This window comes from Apodemus sylvaticus, chromosome 2, assembly GCF_947179515.1.
Source record: "Apodemus sylvaticus chromosome 2, mApoSyl1.1, whole genome shotgun sequence".
NCBI lineage: Eukaryota > Metazoa > Chordata > Mammalia > Rodentia > Muridae > Apodemus > Apodemus sylvaticus.
The window spans coordinates 19,763,016-19,786,068 of NC_067473.1; the positions used below are offsets into that span (position 1 = coordinate 19,763,016).

General features: G+C 38.9%; 1 protein-coding gene across 2 annotated transcripts in view; it reads left to right on the forward strand.

Moving 5' to 3' along the window:
• The window catches only part of Adam22 (ADAM metallopeptidase domain 22), a 226,204-nt gene that overhangs the window by 197,544 nt on the left and 5,607 nt on the right, over nt 1-23,053 (forward strand). Inside the window, exons 25-29 of one of the 2 annotated variants that reach the window (XM_052173159.1) lie at nt 1,806-1,896; nt 6,787-6,804; nt 11,633-11,740; nt 14,007-14,107; nt 14,433-14,499. In XM_052173159.1, coding sequence (XP_052029119.1) covers nt 1,806-1,896; nt 6,787-6,804; nt 11,633-11,740; nt 14,007-14,107; nt 14,433-14,499 — 385 coding nt within the window. Of the gene's footprint in view, nt 1-1,805; nt 1,897-6,786; nt 6,805-11,632; nt 11,741-14,006; nt 14,108-14,432; nt 14,500-16,671; nt 16,783-23,053 lie in introns of both variants that reach the window. The other variant, XM_052173158.1, reaches the window with a different exon arrangement.

A 23,053-nucleotide genomic window follows, 5' to 3' on the forward strand; every position in this document is an offset into this window, starting at 1 on the left:
TCTCCATCTATGGTAATTGAATGTTTTGCTAGGTATAGAAGTCTGAGCTGGTATCCATGGTATCTGAGAGTCTGCAAGACATCTTTCAGGGTCTTCTGGCTTTTAGAATCTCCATTAAAAAGTCTGGTGTAATTCTAATAGATCTGCCTTTATATGTTACTTGTCTTTCCTCCATTCCAGCTTTTAATATTTTTTCTTTGTTCTGTATGTTTAGTAATTTGATTATTCTGTAGAAGTGGGAGTATTTTCTTTTCTTGTCCAAATTATTTGGTGTTCTGTAAAGTTCTTATACCTTTATAGGCATGTGCTTCTTAGGGTTATGACAGTTTCCTTATATGATTTTGTTAAAAGTATTTTCTGAGTTTTTGAGATGGAGTTCTTATCCTTCTTCAAATCCTATTTCTCTTAGGTTTTGGTCTTTTACTAGTGTCCCAGATTTCCTGAATATTTTGTTTTAGGAACTTTTTAGATTTAACATTTTTTGACTGATGTATTGATGTCTTCCATTGTATCTTCTACACCTGAGATTCTCTCTTCAATCTCTTTTATTCTGTTGGTGATGCTTGTGTCTGTAGTTCCTGTTTTCCATTTCCAGGATTCCCTCAGTTTATGTTTTCTTTATTGTTTCTACTTCTATTTTCTGGCCCTGAACAGTTTTATTCACTTGCTTCACCTGATTGCCTTTTCTTGGCTTTCTTTTAGGGATTCATTTCCTCTAATAGTTTGTCTTTTGCTGGGCTTTTTAAATTATTTTATTCACTTTATATCCCAATCACTGCCCAGCCCCTATCCAGGTACCCCTCACAAGTCCCTCCTCCCACCCCTCTCCCCTTCTCTTCTGAGAGTGGAGGCCCCTCCTGGGTGTGCCCTCATTCTGGCACTCATCTGGGCTAGGCACATTCTCTCCCACTAATGCAAGACAAGGCAGCCTAGTTGGATGAACTTTCTTAGACTTCTTAAAGGAATGCATTTATTTATGTTTTCCTTTTTAAGGACCTCTATCAGCTTCAAAAAAAAAAAAAAAAAAAACCTGGTTTTGAGGTTATTTTCTTGTGTTGTGCTTGAGCTAAGTTGGAATGTCTAGGGCTCTGGTGGGGACATATTGCCCTGGCTGTTATTAATCTTGTTCTTACACTAGCCTCTAGGCATCTGGGTCTGGGGTAATTGTAGGTTGAGGTGCTGATTTCTGAATTTATCTTTGTTGAATGATTTACCCTTGGTTTCTGTATCCTCTCAGGTCTTCTGGCCTAAGTGACCTGTGGGTTTGATTATCAGAAATTCCTCAGGTTCAGTAGGTTGTCTCCAAAGGATTTTGACAGCCTACATGACTTCTGGGGGTTTGGGTGCTGTGTTGCTTCTGGGGTTCTGGGAACTGGCATGGTCTCTGGGGTACCCATATGGCTTCTGAGGTTTCAGGTGCTGGCATGGCCTCCAGTAGAGCTGGAGTCTTCTGCCAGAGTTGTGGCTGGGGATATGGAGCTAAGGTTGTGGGCACAGCTTGGTGGGCTCTGAAGAGTGTTAGTGGGAGGTGAACAGTATATTACAGGTTGGGGGGGTGCCTCTAATAGATCAGGCCTCAGTAGCTTTTCAAAAGACATTATTTAGAAGTAGTCATTTAAGTTTATTGATCCTTGTTTAAATCTAAGAACAGGAGGGATGGACAGACATGGTAAGTCTTGGTGTAAAAACGCCAAAGTCTTTTTACAAAACAGATGATATTGTCAGCGTGATGATTACAGACCTAGAGAAGAAAATTACTGAAAGAATGTCATGTCACTGATTTTCCTTCTTGTCTTCCCATCTAGGTGTTGCTGGCACTAATATCATAATAGGAATCATTGCCGGCACCATTTTAGTACTGGCCCTCATATTAGGAATAACTGCCTGGGGTTATAAGTAAGTCAAATATTTCAGAATTATTACTATCAAAAATGCGCCTTAAAATGTTTATTAAGAACTGGAGACACCTGGTGGCTCAGTAAAAGTGTTAAGTGCTCTTGGAGAGGGCTCATTTTCAGTTCCTGGAACAATAGTTCAATCCAGTGTCAGGAGGCTCATAAGCACACACATCTCTGCTTCCACGGGCTCTGACACCATCTGCTGGCCTTCTTCTGTATCTGTGCTCAAATGTGCATGTGTACACATGCAGACACACACACACACACACACACACACACACACACACACGAGAGAGAGAGAGAGAGAGAGAGAGAGAGAGAGACAGACAGACAGACAGACAGACAGACACAGACAGACACAGAGAGACAAAGGGAGGAAGGAAGGAAAGAAGGAAGGAAGAAAGGGATTTATAAGTGTTTAAAGTGTAATTATAAAATATTTTGAATAAATGTTAGCTGGAAGGTTGTATATCATTACTTATGTATGGCTCAGCAGTTAAGAACACCGACTGCTCTCCCAGAGGCCCTGAGTTCAATTCCCAACAACCTCATGGTGGCTCAGAACCTTCAGTAATGAGTTCCTATGTCCTCCTCTGGTTTGTCTGAAGACAGCTGCAGTGTACTCATATAAATAAAATATTTTTAAAAAAAAAGAAAGAGAAGAGAAGAAGAGAAGAAAAAAGAACAAAACAGAACAGAAAAGAGAAAAGAAAAGAAAAGAAAAGAAAAGAAAAGAAAAGAAAAGAAAAGAAAAGAAAAGAAAAGAAAAGAAAAGAAAAGAAAAATCAGTCTTGTCCAAGAGTCAGTGAGTCAGTGATTACCCAGCCTTGGTTTGGTTAAAAGTAATGATACATTATTACATTTTATATTTCAAACACTTCTTTTCCTATTCTGGAAGTACTGACTTGCCGTTTGAGAGCCTTATACTGAAACACTGTGAGTGAATGTTCACTGCATCCATGCATCCCATTGATGGCAAAGCCCTTGTGCCATTAATAGCCATTAGTACAGATGGGTTTCTTCCTGTGAAGAACACACGGGAGACTCACTTTTAAAATTCAATTTCCTTCTTAAGCTTCAAAACTCAGCATAGAATATTTTCTTTTAATTTTTAAAAGTTGAGTGTCATGCTGCATTTGAATATTTAGTAGCCTTAGATATTTGCTAAGTAAGTGTTCTCAAACATTTCTATATTTACTATTTAAAACTTCCCTTTTGGATGGAGACCTAAAATGTAAATTTTTCTTTAGTATTCTAGTAACCATTTAATGTTATGGTTTAAATGAGGTGTAAACAATTAATTCTTGGGTTAGGTTTCCATTACTGGGGAAACACCCGAGGAAACAGCTTAAGAAAGTAGAGGTTCATTGTGGTTGGTTTGAGAGGCTCCCACCTGCTGTCATGTGACCACATTGCTTTGAGCCAAAGCAGAAGACCATGGAGAACATGCAGTGGAGTAACACTGCTCACTAAGGAAAGAACTCACCACTACAGTAAGCCCTCTACCCAAAAACATTATTGAGTTCTGAATCCAGAATCAGATCAATCCATTGATGATGCCAGACTTCCATAATCTTATTACCTTCTAAATACCCTAATTTTAAGGACCATGCATTTAGCACATAAACTTTTGTGGATACTCAGATTCAAGCTGACTCAAGTCTTCCATTTGAAAGACCCAACATCTGGAGGTTAACCTCATTTGATAGCATCCGTCCCTCCTGGATCAAATCCAGATTACTGGACTGGGGATTAAAACAGCTTAGATTTGGGGACATAGAGATGGATCAGCAGTTAAAAATATAGACTGCTCTTATGGAGTTCAGTTCCCAGCATCCATATTAGGCGACACAAAACCACTTGTATTTCCAGTTGTAGGGGATTTGACAATGTCCTCTGGCCTTTGAAGGTTCTTGCCCTCCCATGCACATATGTGCAGCATACACACACACACACACACACACACACAGACACACACACAAATTGATTTTAAATTTAACATTTACTCTTTTTTTTTTTTTTATAAACTCATCTTTGTTCTTTGGGTCATTATATGTCAAACATTCACAGCAGGAAACTATCTTACAGCAAGGGGTATGACTGTCATCTAATGTGGTCTGAAACCAGTAGAATCAAAGGGGACACCTTTAAATGTTAATGCACCAATTATTTGTAAAACTAAAACCCTACAACGGTTTTACTGAAAGGGAGAGCAATTATTTTATGGCTTGTGTGCTGACAATGTTAAAATTTAGGAAGCCACGTATGGATGGCTATATCAACCAAACCAGACAGTGTAATGAAGTAGATGACTCTTGTACATAGGATATCCTGGAGAAGGAGCTCACAGCGTCAGAGTAGGCTTTGGCCCGATTAAATTGGTACCTAGCCCTAGATCAGTCCTAAGAGATTCCAAACACATTTGAGCATCTTGTATACTTCTGTTTGCATAGTGTGATTTAGGCACTTATTGACATGGATGTCTGAAAGAAAAGACTTTCTTCATGCCACAAGCAAATGAGCTTTCTCTTGAGATATTCTCTTTCAGCTTCTCTGACATAGGACGCACATGCTAATGCCTATCACAAGTACTGATGTTTTGTTATAGCTCAATAATTTTACTTGGTTATATAAAAATTGTTCAAGAGTACGTCTGTTACTGACATATGTGGATATTTCATTTATGTAATCCTGGATAATAGAATTGTTCAGAAAAATTGAAACCCAAACATGCCTGTTGCTAATGAAATTATCTTTGTAGAAATTACCTGCTTTCTTCAGGGAAGTTACATTTTCCTTTGTAACATTTCTAAATGTATACATTTTAAAATTTGACTAAGGAAAACATCTCATTCATATTGTAGTATCCCTGCAATTTTTATTGATATCCCTATAGATTACTATCCATAATAATTATTTATAAAGTATTAGAAGTAATTTAACCTAAAATCTAAGCTATAGCATTTTTAAAATTATTCAGAATATGTTTATTTGGATTTTTGTTTTTTTATTTGTTTGTTTTGTTTTTATGACAGACTCTTACTCTACAGTCCTGGCTAGCTTTGAACTCACTTTATAGGCCAGACTGACATTGAGCTCACAGAGATCCACCTGGTTTTGCCTCCTAAGTATTGGGATTAAAGGCGTGCACCTCCACACCTAGCTCAGAATGTTTGGAAAGAGAGTGAGAATGGAGATATTTTAGTGGAGGAACTAAACTGTGAAAATAATCTTTAAGATTCTGTTTGAAGTTTTAAAAAAAGGTGACCTGGCGAAGCCATTTTCATGTAAATTCCTTCAATAGAACAGTCTACCCGTTCTCCAAGCCTCCGAGGAGGGGACAGGAAGCAAAGGACATTCTGGGCCCTGGGGCATTTCATAGACAGAGTCCAGGCTCTGTTTCCCATGTCTGAGAGCTAGTAGCCTGGAAAAAAGGTCAAACTGTCACTTTTATCCTATGTGCTTCTTGTTAGCCTTACATCGCAGAATGGATTGGTAGGTGATTAGCCCAGGCTATCCTTGATTGTCAAGGATGGATCACCAAATGACTCAGTCACTTGACTTTCTAGTATGCCTTCAGAATATTAACATCCAATTATACCAAGATTTTTTGAAAATTTTTTGAAAAAAAATTACCACTAGTACATTATTACATGCTTCTGAATGAATTTTTGTTTAAGGTTAGTATATTATGGAAGTTATATAAGTTTATCTTTATTCATGGTCAAATAAAACTGGAAATTAACCTGTGAGCAAATGCATCCAGTATGAAGCTTGAGTAAGATGTTATTAATACCTATGAAGGGCCAGCTTTATTTTAATGCAGTTTTTATTGACCATACATGATGAACACAGTGCTCTGGAGTACTTGTATGTTCTACTTGAGCTATAGTCGATGTAGTTGGGTGTTTATATTCCAATAGGAGAAAGGTAGGACTTATTTCTATGAAATGTAGTTAACTTGTGTAAGTAATTGAATAATTTTTGCTATTTTAAATTAGTATTCATTCATCTGTATCTGTTAATCTATCATATATCTGTATCTATACACTCTATCTATCTACAGCTATAGATACATAAATATTTCATATTTATATGAAAACCTATATTTAAAATAGAATTGGCAAGGTTGGAAAGATGGCTTAGTGGTTAAGACTATTAGCTCCTCTTCCAGAGGGCTCATTTTCAATCTTAGTTGTGGGGGACCAGACACTCTCTTCTGCCTTCCATGAGCATTGCATATCCATGCTGTACAGACATACATGCAGGCAAAACATCCATACTTATAAAGTAAAAATAGATAAATAAAAGTTTAAAAACAGTAGGATTGGCGCTAGATCATTATTAAGTATTTGGTGCAATGAAACTGATATTGAGAAAGCAGTTACTCTTCAATTATTACAACCTAACTTGTGCCTTTTAAAATGGGCAGTTAAGTTGGAGACATACTCAGTGGTTTCTGCTCTTTCAAAAGATCCAGGTTTGTTTCCAAGCACTACATAATCATCTATACCCCAGTTCTGGAGGCCTCCAAGAACACTAGGCATTCACATTGTATAGATACATATATACAGGCAAAGCACAAATATGTATAAAATAAAAAGTAACTCTTTAAGATTAATATACAATAAATCAAAGTTGATAATTGTTTGGAAATACTGTTACTATGGTGTCATCTCTCCTTATGATAAAGTGAAATTCTGTACGTATTCCTCATTTTATCCTTACAGTTCAAATTTCTCTAGGGAAGATGGTTCAGGGAATGCTGGGGGAAGATGGTTCACCGAATGCTGGGGATTTTGTGTTTCACATTCTGTTCATGTGCTGCTATAGGTAACTAATGCTTTGGTTTTTTTTTTTTTTTTCCCTTTCTTCTCTCTATGAACAGAAACTACCGAGAACAGAGGTATGTGATGACAGTGATCTGAATTTATGACTGAAAGCTTTAACCCTTTGTGTCACTGTTGGAACTCATACATGCAGTTTCAAGTGGGTTTTTGTGTTTTATGTAATAATGATCCTTGACCCTTTATGATTTTGAAATAATAATTAACATTGTTGTGTTTAATAGTGATGTATATATAGAAATAGATTTTTTCATCGGAAACTTTATGTTGTCATGTTTGTTTACATTGGTTTATTGGTTTTCCCTCATGTTTATAATACCTAATTATAATTATCTAATACTATCTGAGAGAATTAATTTTTGTTACTCTTGTAGTAGTAATAATTTTCATAACTTACAAAGTTTATCATTTTTCCTATCAAGGACATGTTTTCCACTTGTGAACCAGGTCTCTTTATGTAAAAAAGTATTTTTGTATGATTTGATAATCATAAAAGTAGCTAAAGAGGTAATTTGAATAGTTAGAATCTCTGAGATTTTATGTCTCCTGTGCTATTATTAAGTAAAACCCATCGAAAGTCAAGCACCTTTCTAGTATAGCCTTATTGTCTCCATTTAGCAAACAATGCAAAAAGAGACAGAGAGCATCCATGATTTTTATAACAATTGCTGGTTTTGTCTAAGTTGACATAGTATTGAGATAGACATTTCATTTCCCACATTTGTAAAATTATTAAGTCTACTTGCTGTTGGTACCAAAACCTAAACTGTTACCTTGGAAACTGATAAACAAATCCACACCAGGTGTTACACATCACATGCTATTTAGTTCTGGGTTCAGCATATTTGCACAGACTCCTGCTTAAGGTTTCCTCTGTCCCACTGAGCGCCACGGGAAGTTTAGGAATAGATACTGATAAACGTAGCGAGACCCTTGCAGACTCTCTCCATGGTTGCTGACACACGATGATGTTCGGTGTTCGTTCTCAAAGGAGAAGGCAACCAAGGGTGGGTGTTAGATCAAGAAGGTATGCATTCAAGTGTCTTTATGGTTCTCCTTTTGGGCACTATGCATTAATGATTAGAGGGGAAATGGCTGGTCCAGCCAGCACAGCATAGCTCGGTACAGTTCCAGTCTTTTAAAATTACCCACAGACTGCAAATAAAGACCCATCCGGTTCCAAACATGCCAGCGTCTAAAGGCAAGACTTTTTATGTTATTTTTAACCTTTAAATTAGGATTGCCTCTGTGGTTCTATGGTGGGAAGCCCTACTGGCAAGAAAATAGTCATCTGCCTACTCTTGAGTGATGTAGGAAAATAGTTAACCTCCCTCCACTGTCAGGTCAGAGTCATTTGTAATCATTAAAGCACTGTGCTCAAGCAAGAGGGCAGCTGTAGTCACCAGCCAGGCTGAGCTCCATACACTCTTTGCTTTGGCATTTATGCTTCAAGCAATACTAAATATATGGCCATTTGCCAGATGACTGTTAACACAGAATGGCTTAGAACTGCCAAACTGGGTATAATGTCCAGACTTTGGAAGAAGACAAGCTTACTACTCATTTATTCTATAAATGAATCAGATAACAAACTTCCTGCTCAACAAAACCAGTAGCAGCCCTATTCTGGGACTTAATGGAAGTACACCCCTACATATAATAATAATAATAATAATAATAACAACAACAACAATAATAACAACAACAATCACATGTATCTATGAAATAATCCCTCAGTGGCATATTGGGAAGGCAGGGAATCATGGAACCACGGGGCACCAGTGAAGCCTTAGGTGTTGAGTCATTGGAAAGATGAGTTCTTACCTTATTCTTTAAAACCCCCGGGCAGGAAGACTTCTACCTTTTCTCCTGAGCCAATCTTATGGTTTCTTGAGGGAAAATTACATAGAGCATGACAGCTGTATGGTTTAACCACAAGAACTGTAAGTTTTAGTTTTCAGTCAGGTTTGCAAATACAAATAGGATAAGGAACATTTACTGAACTTAAATGTTATAAAACTTCCACATTTGGCTGAAATTCTTTCTCTTGTGTTTGCAATAACCACACATCCCTGTGACCAGTGAGGAACGTGATAATTAGACTTTATCTCTCTCCTCTCTCGCTTCCCTTTACGCAAAGTCTCTTCCCCAGCATCCTCTCTGTCTCCCAACCCTTTATCCATCTTCTTTTCACTGGCTCCCCACCTTTTCTCTCCCAAATCTTTCTTGGTTTCTTTCTTTCTTTCTGTTTTTGCACTCTTCATATTTCAGTGATATTCATCATCTGCCAACATGACTTGGTATACCTTACATGATATTTATCAAAACAAGAGAGTAAATTCCTGTAAGAGACAGTTCAGGCACTAACCAGGGAAATGGAGAAATGTCTCCTTCACACTGAGATTATGACCTGGATACCTTTTCTCACTGATTTCAGTTTTTGAGTATGCATTTGGATTGATGGGACAAAAATCACTACTCAATAGATACTTTTAGAGAAAGTCAAATTTCTCTCATAATTTGATCAACCACTTATCTAAAGACTTTGGGGTTGGTACAAGAAAATCTTTGATGTTGGAATTTATAATGCTTAATGCCAGCTGGTTTATCATTATGAACACGTTATCTAAAATAGAATAAAAATACTCAGTGAGCTTGTAAGTTGTAGATGCAGGGAAATAGTAACGTAGTTTGCATAGTCTGCCTGCCCAACGTCATTAAGTTATGGGTGTATTTCTTGTGTTAGCTAATAAAAATTCCTTAAATAATGTTATTTAATAAGGTGCATCAGTTCAACCTAGAGGTCGTATATAAAGAGAAAAGAGACACCTTGTAATTATTGCAGCAAAGGTTGATTTTTTTTTTGAGGAAAAAGAATTCAGTTACAAAGCTTTTTTGTTGTTGTTAATTATTATATAAACATGCATGTATCTAAAATATTTGTATATGGTATAATAAATAAACAGAAAATTTCCCATTTGAAAACTTAGCACTCATCAGTCCAAATAATTACTTTCAGGATCCAAATTGGGAAACATAAAAGCACTAAAATTTTTGAGACAAATGCCATAAAAAATAGGTCAACAACTGGAAAAAGAAGTGCAATTGAACAGTTTCTAGAACTCATGTAGATGGCTTTCTGTGATTCTTCATAGCAGGTGTTATTTTATGGATTCCAGGGGCCTGGTATTCCCTCTCCTCACTAAAGCAAGAAGTAGTAGTCTAGTAACACATAAAGGGTACTCTGGAAAGAATAAATGTTCAGACAGTGAAGGATGTTCAAGACTCTCAAGAAAGCTGTGAGGAACTTGGTCATCTGTTGCTGGCTTATATCATGTAAGGAAAGTTACTTCCATTCCTTGCTAAGACGTAATACCAGCATTCTGGAGACTTTTAGGGTAAAGCTACTTTTACAGTGTGACCAGAATGGTAAACAAAGAAGTACCCTAGAACTATATTCAACTGGGACTTTTCTAACTCCACATCTGATTCCATTATTTTGGTGATACCTCTATCAGTCAAGGTTGGAGCTGGTTTTAGAAACTAGTTTAGTAAAAATGTTTTCCCTATAAGTAATGTATAGAAAAAAGTCACTCAGAGTGAAATTAAAATACATACTTTATTTATATCCACTGAACAATCTTTTTCAGATTTGTAATTTACAAGTATAAGTTACCCAAGTGATGTAGAAGAGGATGTTTAGTCAGAAGCAACTAAGCATGTTAACGTTTCAATACCACAGGGTTCAAAATAATCAAGGGAATGTCTGAAAGGGGAATTCGAGGATTAAAGCTTAGTAACTGCAGAGAGAGAGAGAGTCAGGGTAACTAACAGTAACTGAATTCGAAAGGGACTTACTGTTGGAGACTTACTGACATGTACCTGTTGGAAATCCTTAGTCCATCCCTAGCTTTCGACACCTCCACCTATAGCATGAGGGAAAGTGGTCAAGATTTGGATGCATTTGGCTGTTTGAGGCCATGCATTAAATGATTTGATTGGCTGTAGGCAGATTTGCCCCCCCCCCGGGGGGGCGGCGGCGGGGGTCGTTATTGAAGGCTTTCCAGTTCCTGTAGGAGGGGTAGTGAGACTTCTTGACTCATTTATAATGAGACAAATGGCTTCAATTTCTGCAGCACAGGTTAAGCAGATGGCCCTGCCTTTCCCTCCTGCTATGGTGGAGATAGCCAACTGTGGCCACCATCTGTCATGGATGCTTTTCCATAGTCCTCCAAGAAGCTCAGCTACTTTTCAACCCTTTCTCCCTCTGATACATTCCTTCACACATTCTGCTGTCTGGTATAAAGTTATAGTTTTGATTCAAATTTGATTCGTTGAAACTTCCTGTAAATAACGAAGCTGCAAACTGAACACCAAATTCTAATAAGGTTTGATTTGGATTTAATTATAGAATACCAGTAAGCAATGCAGTCTTTTAAAACTGAATCCAGGTGATAGTCATCACGTATTTCTATTGCTGAAAGAATTTATTCATCACATTTGAAAAAAATGCCCTGCTTTATTTGAGCAAGGACTGTGCAAACACATCTTCAATATCATTTTAAAAGACAGAAGCTATTGTAGTTAACATCTCTAGGTAGAATGAGGTTGCATTGAAAATAACTCATTTTTCCATATTCCTACTGAAAATAAAAAAAGAAAGAAAGACTTTGTTCACCTAGCCTACAAAGTCTCCATGATTACATTTCTGACCTCCACAGCTGGAATGAGTTGAACTTGTCGCATTTATTGATAACCTCATGTGTTATAGATTTGATCATGTAGACCATTATCCCTCCCTCCCCTTTTCTTGAAATAATATTTGTATATGTCTGTGTTCATGTGTGTGTCTTGTTTTCTGACTCTGAAATGTTTATTATGCCTTAGACAGTTACCCCAGGGAGATTATGTAAAAAAGCCTGGAGATGGCGACTCTTTTTATAGCGACTTTCCTCCGGGAGGCAGCACAAACTCAGCATCTAGTTCTAAGAAGAGGTCTGCTTTTCTGTCGCATTTTCAGATTTCCACCTGTTCCATCACACATTATTCCATTAGTCAGAACATTTCATTATTTTGCAGCAGGTTTGATTACTTCTTCCTTCTTTCTTGAATGTTAAAATAGTATCCCTTGTTCTTTGATTACTCTACTTCAAAATGCCATATGCTCAGAACCAGTTTTTTTATTTAAAAAAAAAAAATCAGGCCACAGAATTGAAACAAAATAAAGTGACTCTAAATCCGGGGAGAAACCTCAGGGCCTTTCCTGTCATGTTGCACGTGGCTCGAGAAACTGAACATAGTGTTGAAAATACTTCTACATGGTGAGCTTTATGTCATGCTTGGTGGTCAAAGAAAAAGGGTGCTGTCATTGTGCTTCAATAAAGGCAATTAAGATAAATTGGTAATATAAGTGCTGCATTGTATAGCGTTTAATTTTGTTTAATAGCTAAGCTTGCTGTGAAACAAAGATTGCTTCTCTGTGAATCATATATTTTAATATTATGATTTCTCTGCAATGTAGACTTTATAACTTTCATCTTAGTTTAAAAAAATTAAATACGATTGATATTTGCCCAAGTTTTTATAATAGTATAGGTAGGATTAGTATATTATTTATGTCTCAAACTCTAATGCTATTTTCTGGTTCTAGCATTTTAAGATGTCTGACACCTTTTAAAAGTCTGCATGCTGTATAATCAGTTGACAGTAAAGGATTAGAAAAACTAAATAAGAGTTTTCACAGGGTGGGATCTGCCTTCACATTGAAGGGAAATAAAATATTCTTAAAGAAAAAATATTAAGTTTCCATTGAGATATAATATAGAAAAAATTTCAGATGATTACATCAACTCTGGGCATATTGAAGAAACTACTTTATTAAGAGGCAACACGGTCTCTTCTGATAGTCTGTGTAAAACAATCCGCGTGGTGCCCAGTCTTCATAGGCACTGACTGTGGAGGAACAGAGAAGAGTTAACCAATCCCTGAAAACTGTCTTAAGCACATTTCCTTAGATAACTGAACTCAAAGCAAAAGCAATACCGCTTTTGAGTCTGACAATATATCCTATAGCATATACTTTACAGAGTATTAACATTACTCTTTAAATCTACTGGTGAGGACTTGTTGACTAAGGGAAGATGACTGAGTGTCTTCAAGTACTCTTTGATATAAATATTTTCTTGGTCAAGTACAGATTTTAAATTAAATACATTTGTGCCAAATACAAATTACTTTGTAATTAGAAAATTACGTTGAAAAAGTACCAACATAGGAAAGTAGATGTGTTAACTGTGCCAAGTTCTGTTTGCTTTTAGTCAGAACAGTCCTTTTCCAGTTGCTGTTATTAGTAATTAACCAGAAAGTTTCTCGGGAATGTGGCTGAAGCACAATGTTATTTTCCACAGTCCCTAAAGGAGCTTTAAGACACATGGGAGTGATTCCCAGAGTTTATAAAATATTACTCTAGGCTCTGATGTTTAGTCAGTCAGAAGCATATCAGATTATTAGACTTCAGACTATGTTTGTCACAATTCTTTTTCCTTATGGTATAAGGTAGGTGTGTTGATTTTGATTCTTATAGATAATTTGTTTAATAATGGTAGGATAGAAACAGCGGAGGGCTCAATGGTGCATGGGCTTTGTGAGAGATGTCTCCATGATAAATATCTGATTCATTTCAGTTATCAGACAGTTACCTAACATGCATTATGTTCATCAGGGGCATATTTGTTTAGAAAAATACCATCTCTCAGATAATAATATTATTATTAATTTAAACCTGTCTATTACTTTAATGAAGTTAACAAGGTTCAGTTGAGCAAATTTTATGTAATCTCTTAAAAGTCCATGTTCTCATGATATTTGAATGGAAATCATTGCTTTACAATTAAGAAACATCTATGGTGGTACCCCATTATAACCCTGGCACTGGGGTTATGTGACTGTAATACTTGCTGAATTTGCTCTGTGGTTGCTGTGTTCTGGAGAATGTAAATTGGCTTGCATCATATCTGGATACTTTCTCATTTATGACTATTGTAATGGGGTTCCATTGTATTTGACTTTTCTTAAATTGAATGTTGTGTAATTCTGCCTTCTTCATGAAGACCCTCATGTTTTCTTCATTCTTTCATTCCAGATTTATTTATATTTATTTATTTATTTTAATGTACAGTAATTGCTCAGAAATTTTGCTTAGTGATTCCAAAACATTTATCTGATATATTTTTGAACAGTATGTAAATACTTCTAATTTCAGGTCCAATGGACTCTCTCATTCTTGGAGTGAAAGGATTCCAGACACAAAACATATTTCAGACATCTGTGAAAATGGGAGACCTCGAAGTAACTCCTGGCAAGGTAGTGAACAGTATTCAGAATCTAAGACCTATATTCCAGATACCTGTAAAAGTGTGTTTTCCCCTGTAAGCCGTTCAGCTCTTCTACAACAAAGAGGTTTGGCATGAGAGCCAGCTGTTGGCTTTTCTTATTCTTTGAAATTTCCTTGATGGGAAATGAGGGCTTCAGAAGCAGTGTAGGCAGGAAGCGTTAGAGGGCCCTGCAGATTCAGAAGCCCATATTCTGAAGTAATGCAGGTTATAAACTATACCCTCTACAAATACCATACAATAAGACACAATTATTTATTTATAGGAATATTTAACTGTAGATGCTCTTTTTTCAGGTAACATGGGAGGCAACAAAAAGAAAATCAGAGGAAAAAGATTTAGACCTCGATCCAACTCCACTGAGTAAGTTGTACCTTTAATGGGAAAAGCATTTGAAGGTTTTGTGTATTTAGTGCTAAATAATCAGAGAGTAAAAGAATCACCTACCATGCCTCTGGAGCTGGTTTTGTCTTTTCATTTCTCTTTGCCCTATAAACATTAACACTGGCTTTTCTCTTTTACATAGGCATCTCCGCAACTGTGCCCATACCAGTATTCACTGACAGTGGGGTCTCACCCCTGCTGTGGGCTTTCCCTCCAGTCACCTGCCATTGCGGTGTTTTTGGTTTCCTTTGAGGGGAATTATGATAGCTTTCCTTTCTTCTCATCACTGGGGTCCAGCCATTTCCAAGGGTCACCCTTCCTGTCCCCTGGAAGCACAAGGGAGACACTGTATTAGGGCATGCCGGTGCTCACAGTCAGAGCTACCACTCTGAGGTCCCCATGGCTGCTATCTAAGCATTCTCTCAGACTAACGGAATGAGCTCCCCCTTTAAGTTGTCCTTGTTTGGAAGGCCATCTACCTAAACTTGCTCTTGACCTGAGTCCTTGTCCCCAATGCAACCCTAACTGTGTTAAATGGTAACCACATTTTTAATAGGGGGTCGGGGGCTGAAAGTTACACTTAAATTCCTGTATAATGAAATAAGCATGATGCAATTTTTGGTGTTGGTTCTTTTTTTCACTTAAGAAAGTGCAAGCAAAACATAGACTGCACAAACCCTTGCCCCCTCCATAGGGCGAAGCACACCCTTAGCGTTCTTTCCCCTGACCTTGCCTCTACAGGTAACTACCCTGGCTGTTTCCAAGGCACCTCGAATTTTCTGTTCATGTCTCACTCTAGTGGTAGTTATTGTTCTCAGGATCTCTGTATTGCTTAAGGACATGGAGTAGCAGGTGTTTGTTAACTGTTTATCAGACACTCATGTTAGCTTTTCCATCATATACCCTGCCTTTTCAGTCTAGGAATAATAACATTACCCTGACATGTGGACCTTCCTCCTGAATGGTATTGTCTTGTAAGTGGCTTATCAACATTTAATAGAGGATACTTTTACCTTAGAAATAATGGCAGTTTCAAGTGATACCATTGCATGGTCCAGAATGGCATCTTAGAACTCCATCATAAATAACTAATCTACTAGAGTTTATCTTATGCGTTCCCAAGGTGCTTGGGTGCTTTAGGGCTCACTGCAGATAAACTCTTCCTGGAATGTTGTTTGGTTGGGCTTGCATGAGGCCATGTGGTAAGAGGGCTCCTCAGCCTATCCTGGTTGCAGGTTACAGGTACAACTGTGAGGTGTTGTGGAACTTCCTTTGTGTACTGTTTAGTGTTAAGCAGCATTTCTATAGACAGACATTGACAGATCCTAAGCTGAAAAGAAAAGGCAGCAGTATATTAAAGCTGTGAGTTCAGGGCCCAGAGAACACTGGGTAGTCAACAATATACATATATTTTCTAGAGCAATCATTTATTTTTTTAAAAAAAAATGTATAGAACTCCATTTATCTCATGACAGAATTATAATGTTATGTGTATCCTTCAATCTTGCCTGTGCTATAATTAAGTTCTAATATTAGTGTGTGGATATAATTGAAATTTCTCAGTGAAGAAGAAAGGTTGCCTCGTTTTTTTCAGAATTTTCCAAATTTGGCTACATGTCTCATGTTGATTAATTGGAGCCAAGTTTGTGAAGCTTTCTTCTATGGAAACTGTCTACACACACACACACACACACACACACACACACACACACAGGAAATGAAGTTCTGATACATAGCATACCAAGACTTATCTTAGCAAGTTTTATACTTTCCATATATAAGTCATACAGCCTGATTATGGTAGGAGCTAATATTTCCATTTATGTGAGTGTGCCAGGAGCAGAATGATCATAACCACAGGAACCATAGCCTTTTTCCTTTTCATAATAAGAACTATTTCAGGTCTGTTATTTCTTCATCCCCTTTAGTACCACATCATCCGAATGGATGATGAAAAAATTGGGCCTGCATTAAAACATGCACCCCAAATGCATGCATGCTCTGTAAATAAAAAAACAAACAAACAAATAAACACTAAATGTCCTCGTGGTTATATTGTTTTCCTACTCACAGATTTTGCATCTTCCATGTTGTTGTGCATGATACAGTTTTTTTGGCTTAGACTTTGTATTATATATTGTGTTTTTACAGGAGGGAGCCCCAAGCACCTGAGCCTGGGCACTCCCTCGCCCAGACAATCCCATCCCAAGGCATAAGCCCAGGGGGCTCTGACAGCCCCCAGACAGGGAGTCTGGATCACAGGTCAGTCTCCACCTGCCCCTTCATGCTGGGCTGCCACTTAATCTCCCTCCAAGTCCCTTCCTTGGCTGAGAGCAGGGTCATTTGAACTTTGAGTCCTCATATCTGTTCAGCGACTCCTGGCCCGGTCAGCAGCAGCTGATTTCCTTCTGGCTTTCCATCCTGGAGAACACAAAGAGGTTCTCTTAACCTGTCCAATGCATTTTTTTTTTTGCATGTTGCACTAACAAGCCACGCTAAGTCAAGCCCCACAGGCAGGGTTCTTGCAGTCTGATAAAGGCGGCCCATCCTTCTAGCTACCACGGCAGGCCCTCAGAGCTCTCTAGAGTGCAGCTCTGAAGCAGAGGTAAGGGTCCATCATTTATAAGTCAGGCTATGTGTTTGGAGCGTTCACGGGTCAGCCATAACACCTGTCCTTTGAGTTTCCAAGATTGTCAGTGAAAGGAACAAAGGTTTCCCCCAGGAAGTGGCTTCCTGCCTGTGGGAAACTGAGTTTGCTACGTGGCAGTGTTTCACCCGATGACAGCTGCATGGGCTTCACTGTAGTCACTCTGAGGCCGTTCACTTTATCAGCGATTGCATTTGCTTTCTTGACTTTTTCTTTCTGTTCGAAGTCTCGGTGGAATTGTTCATGTAAGTTTTAATTGGCTCTCTCTGTGAGAAGTGTAAGCTGGCAATGGTTGCGGCTAAAGGCAAAACTAACGTTGAGTTCTTCCTGAGTCTGGAGACACACGGTGGCAAAAATGGTCTTAGAAGCATAAAAGCCAACAGAACCCTTCTTTCAGGGTGGGATCTTTTCTGTTTTGTAGAGTATCTTCTTTATGGCTAAAAATAAGGGAATTGGCTGTGGAGAAATAACCCGATTTTAAAATATAACTGGAAATATAGTGGTTTTGTTTTAAATATATTTATAAAGACTGGAGATGAAGGAAAGAAACAAATCTTAACTAAAATTTAATATTTTATAATTTTACCAGAGTTGTTTCCAAATAAGTCTTATAGAAACTGGACCTTCAAGTCCTGGACCTTCAGAAACTGGACCTTCAAATAAGTCTTATAGAAACAGCACGTGGGAGCTACTTTTTCTTTAAAGATGAGAAATCCCAGTAAAACCTCTAAACTCTTCCAGTGCTCAATGGTCAAATTAACGTTTTTGTAAGGGTAAATCATAAGAGGGATGTGTTCTTGCTTAGCTCCACAGTAAAGGTCAAAGGAACTCTGTGGCAAACAACTCTACCTCCAGTTTTACTGCCTTCATGTTTGCACGGTCATCCTGATGAAGCCGCTGGCAGATCCGTCACAGAGGTGTTCACATTTCTCTCTGGCAGCCATTCTTTTGGAAAGCAGCTTCTGAGGGCCATTTCCCAATGCAACCATGAACATTTTAGTCTGGAGTGCACAAAGAGGAGGAAGGAAACTTGGGGCTTCCATTAAATCATTCCCTATCGTCAAGATCATGGAGGCCCATTGGAACTGCAGTTAATGTGCTTGGAGACTCCAGGATCACACTGCAGGACACCTCCTGAAGTGCCAATGGGAGAGCACTTCAAGTTGATTCCTGCTTTGACTCTGTTATAGGGAGAAAAACAGTGGTCTTAGAGAAAAGCAATTATGACCTATAAAGGGAACATGGCTCCTTTAAATTGTCTTGAGGTTTTTTGTGCCTAAAAACCAGATTGGAATTGCAGCTGTCCTGAATATTTTCAAAAAGCGCCAATATTATTTGAAAAACAAGGAGCCAATTGAGTGGCGGCTTAGAAAAAGCCACTTTTGAGGTGGGGCGAATGGGACTTCTGATAATGCAGTGACTGACTCACAGGGGAAGCCACTGGAAGAGGCTTTCCTAGAAAAGTAACACATGATAGAATGCCTTGTGGCTTGTAGCTAAGATCACTCCTCTGCCATTGTGTGGACTGCCCCAAAGTCACCGGTGTCCATCCTGGTTTATCTGCCATAGCCGCTGCTTGCATTTGGAGGGTGAAAGCATCCTGGCTACGCTTGTGCTCTGTGTTTTCAGATTTTCTATCTTGTTCTGCTTTCTTTGTTCCTTCCATTGCTCTCTGCAGGTATTTAAACCCATGGTTCAAAAGAGACTATAATGTAGCTAAGTGGGTAGAAGATGTGAATAAAAACACTGAAGGACCGTACTTTAGGTATTTTATAAATTACTTTTATCTCCCTTTTATATTCTCCCAGCACATACAAGTACTGTAGTGTGACTGGTGCTCCCCTCACCCTCTCTCTTTATCATCTCCTAATACAAGTTTCTCTAGGTAGAAAGGGGCCACATTCATTTGCTGCCTTCTGATGTATTTGGCTTCCTTGAGTGAGCCTAGTTCTCTTCTGAATATTTCAAATGAAGCCATTTGAAAAGATTGCCATCTAGTGCATGCCCTGCCCTGTCACCTTCTGAGCTTTTTAGTGGCTTTCTCTTCATTTTATGCTATGTAGTGTTCTATGGGCATGCAACATTACCTCTCACTAATAAAGAAGCACTATTAACCCCAACGATTTAATTTCCATAACCTAAAAGTTTCATACTTTTTTTTTTCCTGCTTGTTATCTAAGAGTGCATAGGAGTGCATAGAAAAACACAAGGAAAAAAAACTTCCAAAGAAACTAAACTGGAATGCTATCTCAAGCAGAAACAATAATTTGATCGAACTGAGAAATGGTTGCAATATTATCAATCCTATAATGCAGTGATCATATTGATCATGTCATGTAGTGAACTTTGTTTGTCCTGTAAAGCCGTTTGCTAGCAATGAGGGCTGGACTGGGAAGAGTCCCTTACGGCTTCCCAACCAAGCAGTGGGGAACAGTTTTTATGCTCCAGAAGCAGGGAATAGATAGAGAACACTCTTGACTAACAAGGGCAACTTCCTCCATTCTAAAAACTGGCCACTTCCCTCAATTCCCTGCAGCTCACATTTCAAATCAGAGAACATCTCCTAGGCCTCTCTATCACTTCCCCCACTCTTTAGAACATAAGTGATCATACAGTGGTAGATGTCCACTTTACATCTATTTTGTGGAAACTAATGTAAAGAAGAAAAGGACTCGGTCACTTCCTCTTCTGAGGGCAATTTGAGTTCACGTAACTTATGCCACAACTTGGGTCAGCATTGAATGGATATGAAGATGTGCTGTGTATATTAACTCTCAGCACCTATATAAGGTGGACTTTCTCTTCCAGTGTACCATTTAGTTTAGTCATTTATAGTTTGAGAAAATGATTAGACATACCTGCATTTTAATTTGATCCATAACTTTTGCGTATACCCTAAGGACAGCATAACTCCTGCCTGCTCACAAAAATATATCCTGCTTTTAGAGCCCATCTCCCTCTCCTTCCTCTGCTTACCCAGCACTTCCCCATGCTGAACCTCAGATACATACACTTACATTCAAACATCCCACCTTCACATGTAGCTCCCAAGATGGCCAACATCAAGAAGACAGGTAAGATGATTTTGGTGTTGTTTGGAATCTTGACTCACCTGCAGTCCTGTTATTTTTCCCCTTTCTCTTTATCAGGCTTGTGGGCAGATTGTAATTTGTACCATCCATGGACTCAAAACCAGATGAGTTTGGTCCTACGTAGGTTAGGACTTTTATTTCTGAATTGACTTAGCATTTCTACAGGAATAATTTGTTAAATGGTACCCCGGAAGAGTCTGTTCACCTCCCTGGTTGAACTGAGTAGTTGATGTGACTCAAGAGAGGCCCCATTTCTTAAAGCCAGCCCCCCGAGTCTGCCCAGAAGCTGCATGACTGAGCACCATTTGGACGGGGACATGCTTCCGCACCTCGGGTTGCACGAGCCAAGCTGTAGGGGCAGTGCTGCCCCGTTCTTTTATCTCATCTTTTAACATGAGACATCACATTTAGCTATGAAAAGAATGTATATTTTTATGTTTAAATGGCAAATCTCAGTGGACGGTTGTGACTGAACTGTCCCTTTTGATTAATCAAGGATTGTGCTGGGAACGCGTGAAGATCAGTTCTAAATTTTGGTAGCAGTGGTGAATAATTAAAATAAGTCCGAAGTTCTGAGCACCATGAGTCCGACATAACAGAGAGGATTCCATGCAACTCTCCATCCAGAGCAGTGCTCCCATATGCCTAGTGTGTTCACACCTAAGCTTGGATTCACCAACCTTGTACTTGAGCTCTCTTGGCGCAACCACAGCTGAGGGCAAAGGTCACCTTCTTAACCACCCATGTGGCGTTGGATTGGTGATGTTCTTACCAAACTGTAGAGGGAAGTTTGTGACTGCAGAAAACTGGTCCAAAATAGAGTTTACCAACAGAAATGTACCATCCGTGAGCTACAATGACACTTGCTAAGACCTACAGGAGAGCTTCAGTCATGTTCCTTCATCCTGCTCGCCTGTGGCAGTGCTTGCACTAACCGTGCTCTGCGTGTATTCAGGCCACTGAGAAAGTACAGATGAAATCATAGAGGAAGCATTGGCTCACCACCCCTGATCCTTGGAGCAGTACCTTGGGGGACACCGCCTTTCAAGTCCCCAGGGGCTGTTCATGCTCTTGAGTATGAGCCAATTAATTGTACATTTCATCAGCATTTTTTAGTCCATTTTTATGATCTCTGAAAACCACATTAACCACGTTAGGAATTGTGGAAACTACGGTGTCAAATGCCTACTGATATCTATTTCCCAGTTCATATGTTGTAGGCATTCTTGGCTTCTTTCTGTGGATGGAGAAACCGGGGCTACAAAGAGTTACCCCAGGGTAGCACAGCCACTGAAAGTCGTCAGCAGAACCAGATTGTGGCTCTGACTCCCAGATCTGTTCCCTGTGAGATTTCTATGTGATTCCTGTAAACTTGTCAAGGAAGCTTAGATCCTGACTGGGGACACTTAATTCCTTCTGGAGCAGATTACTGTAAAATTAGCACGTGAACACAAGCAAATAAGGAGTGGTCCTGGGTCCCTCTTCTGCGATTTGCAGGCAGGAGGCACAGAAGTTTGACATGTGCCCAGGGTGTACCACGGTCCATTGGCACACAAGCACACCTTCATTACATAATTCTGTGGTGTGCCTAGTGTAGTTATTATGGTTTTTAAAATTGTCATGAGGCTAAATGGCTAATACTTATCCCACAATTCAGTTTGCTCTGTCAGTGAATGAGCTTGGCTGAGCAAAAGCCAGGTTAGAATCAAATGTCTTCCTGGGGCAGTTGTGATAGATTGTCAGTTTCTTTCCCCTAACTTAACCAACCCTGTCTTGTGCTCCCCTTTAATTTTGATTCCTGCGCTGGTCTTTTATCTATTTGCCCACCTGAATCTGTTTCCTGTCTTTTCACCACTGAGGATATCCTGCTTGGTTTCTCTTCTTCCCTTTAGGGTCTAAGTATAAATTACCTAAAGTTCCACAGTGAGAAGCCAGGTAGGGCCATTTCTGTGGGTTCTGAAGCACACTTTCAGTTTGTTTTGTTTTAACTGCTCTTGTTTGTGCCCATGAGGAGATACCTTAGAGCAGGGCTGGGTGTTCAGGGAGTGGAATAGTTTTCAGTGCACAGTGTTGGTTATTGGAGCTAGGGCCAAATGTCTATGACACTATAAGCTAACAATTCATGCTATGAACACACACACACACACACACACACACATACACACACTTGTGCCTACTGCAGCAAACTAAAATGAGGACTTGGTTTCCATGACCTTAGAATTAACAAGATTTGGTTGTGTATCTGAAACCTTTCCTGAACATAGATTCTTTTAAATCTTACAATTTTTTTGGCTAAAAAGCTGCATTGGGTCCATTTTAGAAGCATATAAATGCAAGTTTTACAGTCATGCACATTGAATCCCAACTTTTAATATAGTTTAAAAAAACTATTTAGTTTTTAAATTAAAAAGCCTATAGCAGGGGCTTGGGGAACAGCTCAGTTGGTGACACACTTTTTGTGCTACTTGAGTTTTGTCCCCAGAACCCACGTAATCAAAGCTAGGAATGGTGCCCCGTGTTTGTAATCCCAGCTCTTGGGAGTTCGGGACAGGGGTTTAAGCCAAGCATCCGAGCCCTAGGCCTGTAAGACACAGTCTCGGAAGATAGAGTAGACTGTGTCTGAGGAGGAACAGTGGAGTTGACCTCTGCCCTACATACACAGCATGCACCATGCACATGGACTTAAGTGCGCATGCACATCTTCACGGATGCAGACACATGTACACACACACACACACACACACATACACACACACACACACACACACACACAATGTTGCTCTGGTAGAACTGA